Source organism: Arachis ipaensis, chromosome B02 (assembly GCF_000816755.2).
Source record: "Arachis ipaensis cultivar K30076 chromosome B02, Araip1.1, whole genome shotgun sequence".
NCBI classification, from domain to species: domain Eukaryota; kingdom Viridiplantae; phylum Streptophyta; class Magnoliopsida; order Fabales; family Fabaceae; genus Arachis; species Arachis ipaensis.
Window position 1 is genome coordinate 86,644,673 of NC_029786.2, and position 13,631 is coordinate 86,658,303.

General features: G+C 36.4%; 1 protein-coding gene across 1 annotated transcript; it reads left to right on the forward strand.

The window, feature by feature from the left end:
* LOC107627542 lies at positions 5,571 to 7,427 on the forward strand. The gene is made up of 6 exons (XM_016330375.1): positions 5,571 to 5,726; positions 5,797 to 5,865; positions 5,970 to 6,209; positions 6,252 to 6,482; positions 6,549 to 6,643; positions 6,755 to 7,427. Exons 1-6 carry the CDS (start codon positions 5,571 to 5,573, stop codon positions 7,425 to 7,427), a joined length of 1,464 nt encoding a protein of 487 aa, XP_016185861.1.

Consider the following 13,631-nt stretch of genomic DNA (forward strand, 5'->3'; position numbering starts at 1 on the left):
AGTTAGCTGCACGCTGACGTATTCTCTGAACAAACGTGAAAAATTGTTCAATGAGCTATCAGGATTTGCCTCTTGGAATAACCTACATGATTCAGCATAGGATAAAGAAGTTTTAGTCAGATTAAGAAGTTAGTATCTTACTGGTTGCAGCATCGATTTCCTTCTGCACTAACCAGTAGTCACTATCCGCACCCATTATAACTCCTTTTGGAAAAAAGATTGGACATGTTGTTCCACTTGATGAGGATTCTCTGCTCTCATCGTTCCTTGCAACCCTTGTTCTACGTGACTCAACATGAGACTGAAAATAGAATGAACAGAATACATATGTTTCCTTAGCTAGGAATGCTTCGCAAATGCTGCCCTCAATCCGAGCTTTGTTCTTCATGGTGCACTTGAATGAACCAATCATCATCTCAAATGGGTACATCTACCTAAATTGGACCGGCCCACATAGTATTGCTTCGTACGGTAGGTGGACTGTTAAGTGTTTCATAACGTCAAAAAAGAATAGAGGGAATATCCTCTCTATCTTACAAAGTATGATGAGAATGTTCTTGTCCATGATTGTGAGGTCATGTTTACTAAGTTTCATAGCACATAACTCCCTAAAGAACTCACTTATTTCTGTAAGGAGTTTTTAGATGTTAGTTGGAAGTTCTCTGAATGCGATAGGAAGTAAATACTCCTTGAAGACGTGAAAATCATGACTCCTTAACACAGCAAGCCTACCCTGTCACACGTTTGCACATTTGCCCAAATTAGAGGTGTAACCATCAGAAAATCTTAACCCTCTAATCCACTTACAAATATTTTGTCTCTGCTCCTTTGTTAGAGTGAACACCGCCTTTGGTTTAACCCACCGCCTGTTATCAAGTCTCTTTAAATTCAGATCGGGCCACCTACAAATGTCAACCAAATCTAACCTAGCCTTATCATTGTCCTTTGTTCGCTCATCGTCCATTAGTGTGTGCATGATATTATCAAACACATTTTTTTAATGTGCATCACATCAAGACAATGTCAAACCAAGTTGTTTTTTCAATAGGGCAACTCCCAAAATATACTCTGTCTAGTATAATTATGCTCCCGGCCATATCTTGGAGGTCTCATAACTGTCTCCTTATCAACGATCCTTGGGATTCTACGGACACATTGCCAAACTTGACTACCACCCAACCTTGCAGGTGCCTCTTCATGTTCAGTTATATTCTTTTTGAATGAGTCCCTATTGCGCCGAAAATGATGATCAAAGTCAAAGAATTTTCGATGGCAATCAAACTACGAATTCTTACCACCATTCAGCAACCAAAATGCCTTTGTCTCTTTCATATAAATGGGTCATGCCAATTTGTCCTGAGTGGACTAACCTGACAATATGTCGTATGCAGGAAAATCGTTAATGGTCCACATCAATGCAGCCTACAGTTGAAAATTTGTCTTTGTCGAAATATCATATGTTTCTACACCATGGATCCACAACTCCTTTAACTCATCCACCAAGGACTGCAACAAGACATCTATTTTAGCCTTTGGATTGCTGAGATCAAGTATGATGCAAGTTAAGAACATGTATGGATTTTACATGCACATTTCGGGACTAAGGTTATAAGGTGTCATGACTACAGGCCAACAAGAGTACGCGTTTCCAAAATTAGAATTCGGTGCGAACTTGTCAGAGCATAAAGTTAGTCTAATATTTCTGGGCTCGCTCACAAATGTAAGATGGACCCGATCAAACTGCTTCCAAGCTTATCCGTGTGACGGATGCGTCATGATTCTATCATCTCTCCTTTTGTTATTATGCCAGGTCATGTGAGGGGCTGAACCCATCAATGCATACAAGCCTAGGGATTAAGGGTAAGTAGTGCATCCGTTTCATTGGAATTCTCTTTAACCGGCGTTAACCAATCTATTCTCTCTCGACTTGGAACCTCGATAATCTACAAAATCTACACTCAATTATGTCTGTATCCATCTTGTAGTATAGCATACAACCATTCAAACAATAATCAATTTTTACCGCATTTAGACCCAACTTCAAAACTAGCTTCTTTGCTTCGTAGTAGTTTCAGGGGATGCCAGTGGACCTGACAGGTACTAGTTCGTTGCAAAGGGTAGCCTACTTAACAAAGGATTCTTGGGTATGATTTTACTCTGACTTAATACTCATCATCCTAACACATGCAGACAACTTCGAATGAATGCACCCCTCGTACAAAGGTTTCGCAGAAGATTCAAACATATGATAAAATGTCTTTGCCTCCGAGTTAAGCTCTTATTTAGCCTCTTCCAATTTCGTAACACCTGTAAATCACACACCATCTCGTTGTATCTCTCTTGGTTAGCCTCCCAACTTATTTCATCCATGTTTAGGTCTCTCACCACCCGAATCCTCCTTGATTGACAACTGGACCTATTCAAATTAGAGGTAGTTTGGTTAATTCTCTACTCGTCCATTTCTCCGTGTTCCATCCAAATCCAATATCCATCCTTGAACCCGTTATGGTATAGGTGAAGCATTACATCCATAGGTCCTAACTACTTAGTTAGACGACACTTTTGACACGACACGTAGATACCCATTCAGAATCAAACGGTTCCATGCTGAAGACATGTGCGACAAAGGCGTCAACCCCCTCAAAGAATTTAGGTTTTAAATCCCCTCGGCCAGTCTTATCCCTTTCATACATCAATAAATGATGACTTGGAATTATATTGAAACACACACCCTAGAATTCAATGAGTAACACAAATTATTCAACTCTTTAGAAAATTCAGAGAGTGTACCCTATAATTAGACTCTTCTGTCGAATACAATTATCATTTTTTGACAAACCAATCATGTTTTTAACAATTTAAACAACTTTAAAGATTTTATAATAGTTTTCACATAGGAAACAGCGGCATGCGTAAATTATAACATACACGCATTCAACAAGATATCAAAACCTAACCGTTCTAGTGTGCAACCCTTTATAACTCCATAATTTTCCAACAAATAAGGGTTTTAAGAAGGTGCCACTACGCGACCTTCTCCCACTTCTGTCCTAAAACTCTATCCTAAGAAAAGTAAGTTCACTTAAAATTTAAACAATTCATTATATTCAAAGATAGAAAACTAACCTGGAATATTACTGTATTCACAACAAAGAAAATAAACTCCAACTAATCTCAGAGAGAATAGCACCGTCCTGATAAAAAAGACAAAATATCAAATTCACAAGCTAAAACTAAATCAGAAACTAATTTAAAAGAATAAGTAAAATTCATTAGTCTAATTAATTATAACATAATTCTAATTTCATCAAACTAATAAGAGACATGTAAAAAATAATCGACATAAGTTTAATGCATTGAAAGAAACTCATTCACTAAACTCTACTAAAATCTTTCAACAACTCAAGCACTCTTAATCTCACCTTACTTAATCAACTTTAACATTATTTGATTTTTATATCCATAATATTGAAATACAATAAACTCTAATCACACACTTCATTAAACAAATTTAACCACTAATTTAAACGAAACCCTAACAAAATGCTAAAGTCGCAAATTAATATGTAAAAATGAAATAATCATGCCAACAATAAATTTGATGATAGTGGTTGTAGGGTCAGTCTACTGTGGTGGTGACAGAGGCAGCAGTGACGACGATGTGAACGGAAACCACGGTAGAAGCAGTCACATAAACAGCAGTAGAATCGACAATGATGTGCATCGACAGCTTTGATGCGTGAGCATCTTGTACCATTTTTCTTATCATTTTCTAATTATTTTTAGTTAGATTTTATTTAGTTTTACTTGATTTTAGTGCAAAAATCCCCTTTAGACACTACTTTGAGTTGTTTTGGTGGTTTTATGATTTCATATGAAATTCGAAGCAATTTGGCAAATTTTGGAACAAAAAGAGAAAAAGCTTGCAGCACCCTCCCTGGGCGCTAAACGCCCAACTGGCGTTTAGCACCAACAAGGGATCAAGGCCAGCAACGTGCAACTCCCCTTAGGGCGTTTAACGCCCATTTCTGGCGTTAAACGCCAGCAACAGTCCGAACTCTCCACTCTTTGGGCTATCAAGTGGATTTAGCATTTATTAGTTTTATTTTATTTTATTTTTTTTTGTAATTTTTATTTACAAACAATATCTTTTAGTATTAGAATTTATTATTTTATTTTATTTCCGTTTCAAATTATGTTAGTATAAAAAGGAAAAGATCACTTGTATTTGGATCATTTCTCTTCCGCACGTTTTCAAAACCCTAGTTTCTCTGTAACTCATGAGCAACTAAACCTTTTGGTTAAGGTTAGGAGCTCTATTTATTTCTATGGATTAGAATTATTATTCTTCTATTTTAATTAATGTATTGATTTAATTCTAAGGACTGTTTTCATTTTTAATCTTATGAATTGGGTGGAACGAGAGTATGACCTTTTTTATATGAGTTCTTGTGATTCTCGAGAGAGTTATCTCGCTTGAACTACAACTTGAAAATAAATTCATCCTAAAATTGCTAATTATATGAACTAACTGGGATATGTAACATATAATCCTGTTAGCTTTGGGTAATTAGGGTTTTTGTGGCCATAAACTAGTTTTTGAACTTAACCCTCTAATTGGAATTAAGTGACCATGAGAGTGGTGGTTAATGAAGGTTAGAAGAGGCTAAATCACTAAGAGATTAGGGTTTAGACATTTATAGTGTGCCATAGAATGAATCATGTATTGTTAAAATAGTTGGTAAGAACTTTTAATCCAGAAAGATAAACATCTCCGAAACCTTAACTGTTTTCTCATATTGCTTTTACACCAACCATTATTTGCTTTCTTTATTTCATTGGTTATTGTTTATGCAAATTGCAACTCACCAAACCCCTTTTTGATTCGCCTAACTAAGTCCAATTGGATAGCCATTGTTTGCTCAGTCCAACAATTCTCATGGGATTGACCCTCACTCACCTGAGGTATTACTTGAATAACCCGATGCACCTGCCGGTTAAGCTGTGCGAAATTCTCAGCTCACGTACCAAGTTTTTAGTGTCATTGCTGGGTATTGTTTGTGATTGACAACTACTAGTTGTCTAGTTGTTTAGATTAGGTATTTTTATTAGTTTTGTTTATTTACTTTTTCTTTTAATTTTTGAATTTTAAGTTTATTTATTTTCTCTTTATTTTTTTATTTTTTCTTATATTCTGGTTTTAAGTTTGGTGTCCCGTTAGTGTTTTTTCTTTCTTTTTATTTTTGAAAATTTTAGGTTTTTTTTCTCTTTTTAATCTTCGAAAAATTTTTAGGTTATTTTCAAATTTTTAATTTAATTGCCTACTTTAATTTATTTTATTTCTTATTTTTTTTAGATATCTCACTAGGAGTTCCATACTTTGACATAGAGGCTCCCACCTTTTCTTTGTTTCTTGTTTGTTTTTTAGCAGGAACACGGATAAAGAACTCCTTGTTGAGTTTGACTTTGAACCTGAGAGGACCTTGAGGTGACGTTTGCAACAAGCCAAAGCCTACAAAGCCGGAGAGAATCTCAAGAAAATTTTTGAGAAGGAAGATGAAGATCCCACCATGGACGCTAATGGTGGAAACGTGAACGCTGATGAGCAGGGAAGGAGGACGATTGGCTTATACACTGCACCCACTCCTGACTTTTATGGGCACAGTATAGCTGTACCTGCCATTGGTGCCAATAATTTTGAGCTGAAGCCGCAGTTGATCACTCTAGTGCAACAAAACTGCAGTTTCATAGACTCCCGCAGGAGGACCTGAATTTATTTATGTCTAATTTTTGCAGATCTGTGATACTGTAAAGACGAATGGAGTGAATTCAGAAATTTACAAGCTCATGCTCTTTCCATTTGCTGTAAGGGACAGAGCAAAACAGTGGCTTGACTCTCAGCCCAAGGAGAGCCTGGACACAAGGGACAAGGTGGTCACTGGATTTCTGATCAAATTTTTCTACCTCAGAAGCTGACTAAGCTTAGGGTGGATGTCCAAACTTTCAGGCAGAAAGATGGAGAGTCCCTTTACGAAGCCTGGGAGAGATTCAAGCTGATGATCAGGAAGTGTCCCCCTGACATGTTTCTAGAGTGGACCAGGCTGCAGATCTTTTATGATGGCCTTTCTGAGATGGCCAAGATGTCACTCGACAACTCTGCTGGTGGTTCCTTGCATATGAAGACGATGCCTGAAGAGGCTAATGAGCTTGTAGAAATGGTTGCTAACAACCAATATCTATACACTTCTGAGAGGAATCCTATGAACACTGGGACTACTCAAAAGAAAGGAGTCTTGGAGGTGGACACACTGGATGCCATCTTGGCTCAGAACAAGATCATGTCCCAGCAAATTAGCATGATATCTCAACAATTAACAGGGATGCAAGTCTCAGGTGTCAACACTCAAGAGACATCCTATGACATGACTAGGAGCTACAACCAAGGGGATGCTTATGGCTATGCTCAACCCACCAGGGAGCAAGTAAATTACATAGGAAACTCCTCTAGAAATCCCAATAATGATCCCTATGCGAATACTTTCAATCAGGGATGGAGGAATCACCTTAACTTTAGGTGGAGGGAGCAGCCACAGAAGCCCCAACAGAGCTTCAACAATAATCAGGGTGGAACCAACCAGAATAGGTTTAACAACCGACAGTTTCAGCCCTTTCAGCAGCAGTAAAGACACTCTTAGAACCAAGACAATTCTGACTTAGGCACAATAGTCTCTGAACTTTCCAATACCACTCACAGCTTTATGCAAGAGACAAGAGGTTCAATTCAGAACTTAGAAATACAAGGTCAATTGAGCAAAAGGATACCTGAGAGACCTCCTAATACCCTTTCCAACAATACAGAGGTGAATCCAAGAGAAGAATGCAAGGCCCTCATCATGGGTAAGGAGGCCGAGCCTAAGGAGGTGCATGCTGCTGAGGAATTAAAGGAAGAAAAGACTCAAGCAGAAGCTAGAAGCACAATGTTACATGCCCCATTGGTAACACAGAAGCCTGAAGTCCAACACCCTCAGAAACTGCAAGAGGATACCAAGGAGGAGCAATTCACTCAATTCTTGGAAATCTTTAAAAAGCTACACATCAATATTTCTTTTGCTGAGGTGTTGGAGAAGATGCCTCCCTATATGGCCTGTTTAAAAAGCGCACTCTCTGAAAAGAAGGCCTTGAAGGGAGATGAAACTGTGGTGTTGACCAAGGAGGGCAGTGTACTGGTTCAGAGGAGGCTATCCAAGAAGATGCCACACCCCGGAAGCTTCCTGATTCCCTGTACCATTGGGACTATTACATTTCAGAAGGCACTATGCGACCTTGGATCAAGCATAAATTTGATGCCGCTCTCCGTGATGAGAAAGCTGGGAATTCAAGAGGCGCAGCCTACAAAAATAGCACTGGAGATGGCTGACAAGTCTTAGAAGCAGGTGTATGGGCTAGTGGAGAACATACTAGTCAAAGTTGGAGAACTCTTCCTCCTGGCAGATTTTGTGATATTGAACATGGGGGAGGATACAGAAAACTCCATCATCCTAGGAAGGTCATTCTTAGCCACTGGAAGAGCCCTCATTAATGTAGAGAGAGGTGAATTGGTGTTGAAGTTACATGAGGATTGGATGGTGTTCAAAGTTTTTAAACCTCCACCAATCTTTAACAAAAAAATGTACCTGCATATAGAGCTCAGAGCTTAAGCCTTCTCACTTGGTGGAAAGCCATACAGTACCCCCTGACATCAAACCTAAATTTGGTGTTGGGCATCCACCACCCACCAAAGTGGAGGAGGCCCTTAAAAGAATGTACCCAAGGGCTGGAGGAATAAGAAGATTCCTACTAAGGACTTTTCACCTGGCATGAAGGTGGTGTTCACTAGAAGTCCAATTGTACCACATATTGTGAACAAGATCCTGTCTCTAGAGCATGTTGAGCTTATTCATGAGAGCACAGAAAAGAAGTTCACAATGTAGGGTGAAGATCTGATCTCCTATGATCTTCCTCCTTAGAGGAGCTGCCCGTCAAGCTAGTGACAGAAAAGAAGCGCTTGTTGGGAGGCAACCCAACCATTAGTATTCTTTAAGTTTACTTTTGTTTTATTTCAGTTTGATTTCATATCTTTTTATTTTTTTTCATTGATTCTCATAGTTTTCCTAGTTTTTCTAACGTTTTTGATCATGTACAACACTCAGAACAGGGACAGGAAGACTAAGATAGAAGAACAGAACGCCCTGGAGAGAAATAGTTGTAGGTGATAAACGCCAGGGAGGGAGTTTAATGCCAGGGAGGGCGTTTAATGCCAAGAGAGGGAGCTTGGATTTGGACGTTTAATGCCCAAAAGGGGGGCATTCCAACATAATTTTCTACCCCCCAGGGCTTTTAACGCCCATTACTGGCGTTAAACACCATACAAAAAAATGTTTTACCTCGTGGCGCTAAACTCCAGACCCGGCATTTAGCACCCAGGGAGCTACTGCGATAATGAAAGAGGAGTTTTCACCATTGGTTAAACCCCAACCCCCAACTACTTTTGACCAATTCAAACCTTATCCATTCTCTCTCCTCTTTTACCCACTTTTCCATCCAGATTCATCCATCTCATCACCCATTACGTCCCTTGATTCTCTCAACCCACCTCCTACTCCACCCAATCCACTATCATCTATCCCATCCATCTCTCCTCCCAACAACCCAAAATTCAAATTCAATTTCTCTCTCACCCTTTCCCCATAACCGAAACCCACCACCCCTACCTATAAGTACCCATCTCTTCATCCACGTTCACCATACCTCCCACTACTCTCTCCTTCTTCCTTACCTTCCACCATACACACTCCCTTTTTGTTTCTTTTCCATTTTTCCTTAGCCAAGGCTGAAGCCTTCCCCTCCATTCCCTCCTATCCATTTTTCTTTTATTTTTCTTATTTTGTATTCTTACTTTGCTCAGAGATGAGCAAAACTTTTAAGTTTGGTGTTGGGTGCTCTGCTTTGGTCCTTCATTTTTTTACTATCTCCAACGCATCCAAGACTGAAGAATCCTCCTCAAGGAAAAGGAAAGAGAAGGTGCCTACCTTCGACCCATGGGACTTTATTCGGTTCTCCTTTAAGACACATGAGGAGTATTTTTATGAGGCCGTTCACAAGAAGAAGGTGATTCCTGAGGTCCGCTTCGATTTGAAGCTGGATGAGTACCCGAAGATCCTATACCAGATTCTGAGACGGGGTTGAAAAGTTCTGGCCAACCCCGTGACTGAGGTTGGAGTATTGATGGTGCGAGAATTCTACGCTAATGCATGGGTGACATACAATCATGTCAGAGGCGTGAACTCGGAGCCAAAAAATTGGAGCACCATAGTCAGATGGCACATCATAGACTTCAACCCGGAGAGTGTGAGGGTGGCGCTGCAGTTACCACCATCCGGAGAGGACCCTCAGTCATACACTCGGAGAATCAACACTGACCAGTGGTTGGATCAGGTTCTAGCTGACATTTGCCTCCCCAGAGCTCAGTGGAAAAGGGATTCTAAAGGCAAGCCATACCAACTAGGTAGGCATGACCTTAAGCCAGTAGCTAGAGGATGGTTGGAGTTCATTCAATGTTCCATCCTCCCTACGAGTAACCGTTTTGAGGTTACAGTCGAGAGAGCAGTGATGATTCACTGTATTATGCTTGGCAATGAGGTGGAGGTGCACAAGGTGATCCCTCAGGAGTTCCACAGGATAGCTGACAAGTCCTCCACCACTGCGAGACTGGCTTTCCCTCAACTCATCACCCCATAGTCTCTTTCAACCTCACCTCACCTCATCGCCGGCTGTCTCCTCTGCTTCATCTCACTGGCCATGGTGTGTCTCAAATGATGTCACGTCTGTAGTTCCCCTACGTCGTCGCGTCTTTGGCTCGAGCAACCTGCCTTGGCGCGGCTCCTTGCTCCACGTCTCTCGTCGTCATCGATGTGTCCTCTCTGTCACTGCTGCCTCCCCTCGCCAGAGTCTACTTCACCGTGCTCGAACAGGTTGGTGGTCTCCTCACTTCTCTACGTTCGTGAAGTTCTCCATTATTTCTGTTTTTTTTAGTTATTCAGTTTGGATTTTAAGTTGATAAAGTGAGTGAGAAACGAATTAATGATGTTGATTATGAATCTGTTTATTTTTTATTGTTGTTGATTATAACTTATTGATTATAAATCTGTTTATTCAGCAACTGCTTGATGTATGTTGTTAATTCTTGGCAATATAATATATATAGGTTTAATGGTGATTAATGTTTTTTCTTCCAATTATTGGTGTTTATGGTTATTTTTGTTGATATGCTATATTATTGTTGGAAACAGAATATAAATATCATTAGCCATTTTATTGTTGCTATATTGTTGCTGACGGTAAATGTGTTTAGGCTATGTTCTGTTATGTGTGTTTCTTTTTCTCTTAGATTGATAAATAGTAACATTTAAAAATAATCAACAGTAATCAACTTATTTTTATATGACTTATTGTAACTAAAATGAAAAATTCTGAGCATATATAAGGATGACCCTTAGATAGTTTCATTATTCTATTCAGCATTTTCAATTCTCAAATTTGATATTTGTATCCTTTTCCAAAGCATTGTTTTTACTATTTTTATATTTTTTATTTATGTATGATCGATTTTATCGATTTAACCAATATTTTATATGAAATAATAATTTGACCAATTCGATTACCGATTTAGTTCTGATAACAATGAGTAATATGTTACCTGTCATGTTTGCTAATGGAATTTTTTGCTTTATAGTTGGGGGCTTAATATGCATTACCTTTTGGTTGTGTGATTCATTACTAGGAACTAAGTGATATAAAAAAAATGTCAAAGAATTAAAACATATGAAAATTTGATAAATATGAAACTAAAACACTTTACAACATTGCATGATATAAAAAAATGAACTACTGACCATATGAACTACTAATGACACAGTTTGATCTTTTTCTCCTCTTAGTATCCAATATTCTTTTTCTTTTAAGTCTTGCAAGCTTTGGATTCAATCTAAAATCATAGTTGTCCATAGAGTCGACATGACATATGAAATTAAAGTTAATTTTAAGCACAAAGAAAAATTATATATTTGCCAACACATAAAAAAGATGCATGATATGTAGATATAAGATTCGATTAGTCTTGAAAAGAATCACATGTTCTTTCATCAAAATGATTTCAATTAATATACAAAATAATAACGTACTAATATTTTTAATTCACACCCAAAATAAGTGTATAATAATAAATAATTTTGAGAGTTTCTCCTCCAAATAGTAAATTTTATATTAAAAATATCTTAATAGTTGCAAAAAATTAACCCTTTAATTCGTTATCTTAAATCACTACACGTAAACACTAATTAAGATAATCTTAATTGAAATACAAAATTAGTTAAAACATGTAAATTGAATTCAATGAATACCAAATGTATAACAGATCTTAAAATCTAAATCTCTCGTATAAACCCAAAAATCCCATTATATGTTCAATACTGTAAACACTAATAATATGAAAATAACAAAATTCTAAATTCGAAATCTTCGTATTAACCCAACAATGGGATAAAAAATTCAATACTTTTAATTAGTGATGTTTGAACATATGTATTAAAATTAAAAACTTTAATCTTTCAACCATAAATTCTAAATTATAAATCATAAATCCTAAATTCTAAATCCAATATTATAAATTCTATATCCTAAATCTTATACGCTAAATTCTAAATTTTATATACTAAATTTTAAATTCTAAATTTTAAATTTTAAATCATAAATCATAAATCATAGATTCTATATTCTAAATCCTAGGCCTTATCCTCTAGATATTAAACCCTTGCACCTAAAATAATTTTATAATAACAAACGATTTTGAGAGTTATTTCACTGTATAGTAAATTTTATATTCTACGCCTTAGACCCTAGATACTAAATCCTTGCACCTAAAATAATTTTATAATAACAAACAATTTGAGAGTTATTTCGCTATATAGTAAATTTTATATTCTAGGCCTTAGATCCTAGATACTAAGAGCCCGTTTGAAAAGTAGTAGAAATACTTTTTCTGATTTTTGAATTATGAAAAGTCACAGTAGGTAATATTTTAAAAAGAACTTTTAACTTCTCAAAAAGTTAACTCATAGTTTTTTGAAGAAGTAGAAATATATGACTTCTCCTCCTCAATAAGTCACTCTATCATTTACAAAAAAAAATGACCTCAATACTGGCCCCACCATCATTTTCACCCAAGGTTCCATCTGTTAGAAGTATTGGCCTTCCGCCATCATTTTCACGTAATGATTTATCTGTTGAAAATATTGATCCTCCACCACCATTTTAAAACAATGTTCCATCTGAATCACCTATTGCATATATTTCTTTCAATTTTTTTTATCATTTTATCACTCTATTTTTATTATTAAATTTGTATTTAACATTGTGTGTGGTATAAAATTTCAGTTTTAATTTTATTTTTTTCTATGTGATTTTATTTTTATATAGCTGCTATTATTTTTATAGTTAGTTATAGAAAGTTCTTGACCCCAGTAAAAGAGGAGAAAATTCTAACAGATGTAAAAATAAAATAAAAAATAGTAACAAAATATACATTGACACACATTTCACATTTATTTTTTATTTTTACCTACCATATCATACACAATAAAACAGCAAACACTAACTACACAATAATTTCTTTGGCATTGCCATCAAGATCAGAGGCGGAGTTTTGTTCAGACAAGGGGGGCCATGACCCCAAACTTTTATTAAAAAAATTAGTAATACTTCTTTAAAAAATAAAAAATAGTTCAGTTGGCTCAAATATTTTACTTTGATTTAAAATACCAAAGTTCAATCTTCACCTCTTGCTTTTATTGCACAATAATTTTTAGTTTTAAACATTCAAAACATGTTGGATTTGGACTGAACTGAGTGTATTCGCATTTCGCAACTTTCTATTCATTAAGTAACACTCATTCTACCTTTGAGTTCAAATATAAAAAATTAGGTATTTTTTATTTATGTAATTTAATATTATTTTATATTTTACTTTTTATTTAATTTAATTTTTTATATGATAAAAAAAAATAATCATAAAAAACCAAAGAATCGATGCATTTTTTAAGAAGAATGCTAATATTTAAGAAGGAGAACATATCACTTTTACAATATTAACACCTATAAATAGTTATTCTACTTTAATGAATCACGAAAAAATTGAGATACAACCTTCAAAATTTTAAAGAGTTGCATCTGATGAATTTGACCTTAATTCTTTGGAACGAGACTCTTGAAAACGGCTTTAAATTTGGCAATATCACCTAAATCACAGAGATGAGGTTAGACGAACTTATCTTAAATGGGTCTATATCAAAAGCATCTTGACAATTAGAGAAAGTATAGGGAGCCAATGACCTAAGCGTACAATGTGTACAATGAAGGTTTAGAAAGTATTAGAGATATGATTATTAGTGTACATTGTCCTGTCAGGTTACGTTTTTGGGATGAGTGATTTTAGGACATGGTATTAGAGTTCTAAATTCGAAAGGTCAAGAGTTTGAACCTTGGTGAACCCAAAATTAGTTTTTTATAACATGAGATATTTATTGTTCCTGATATCC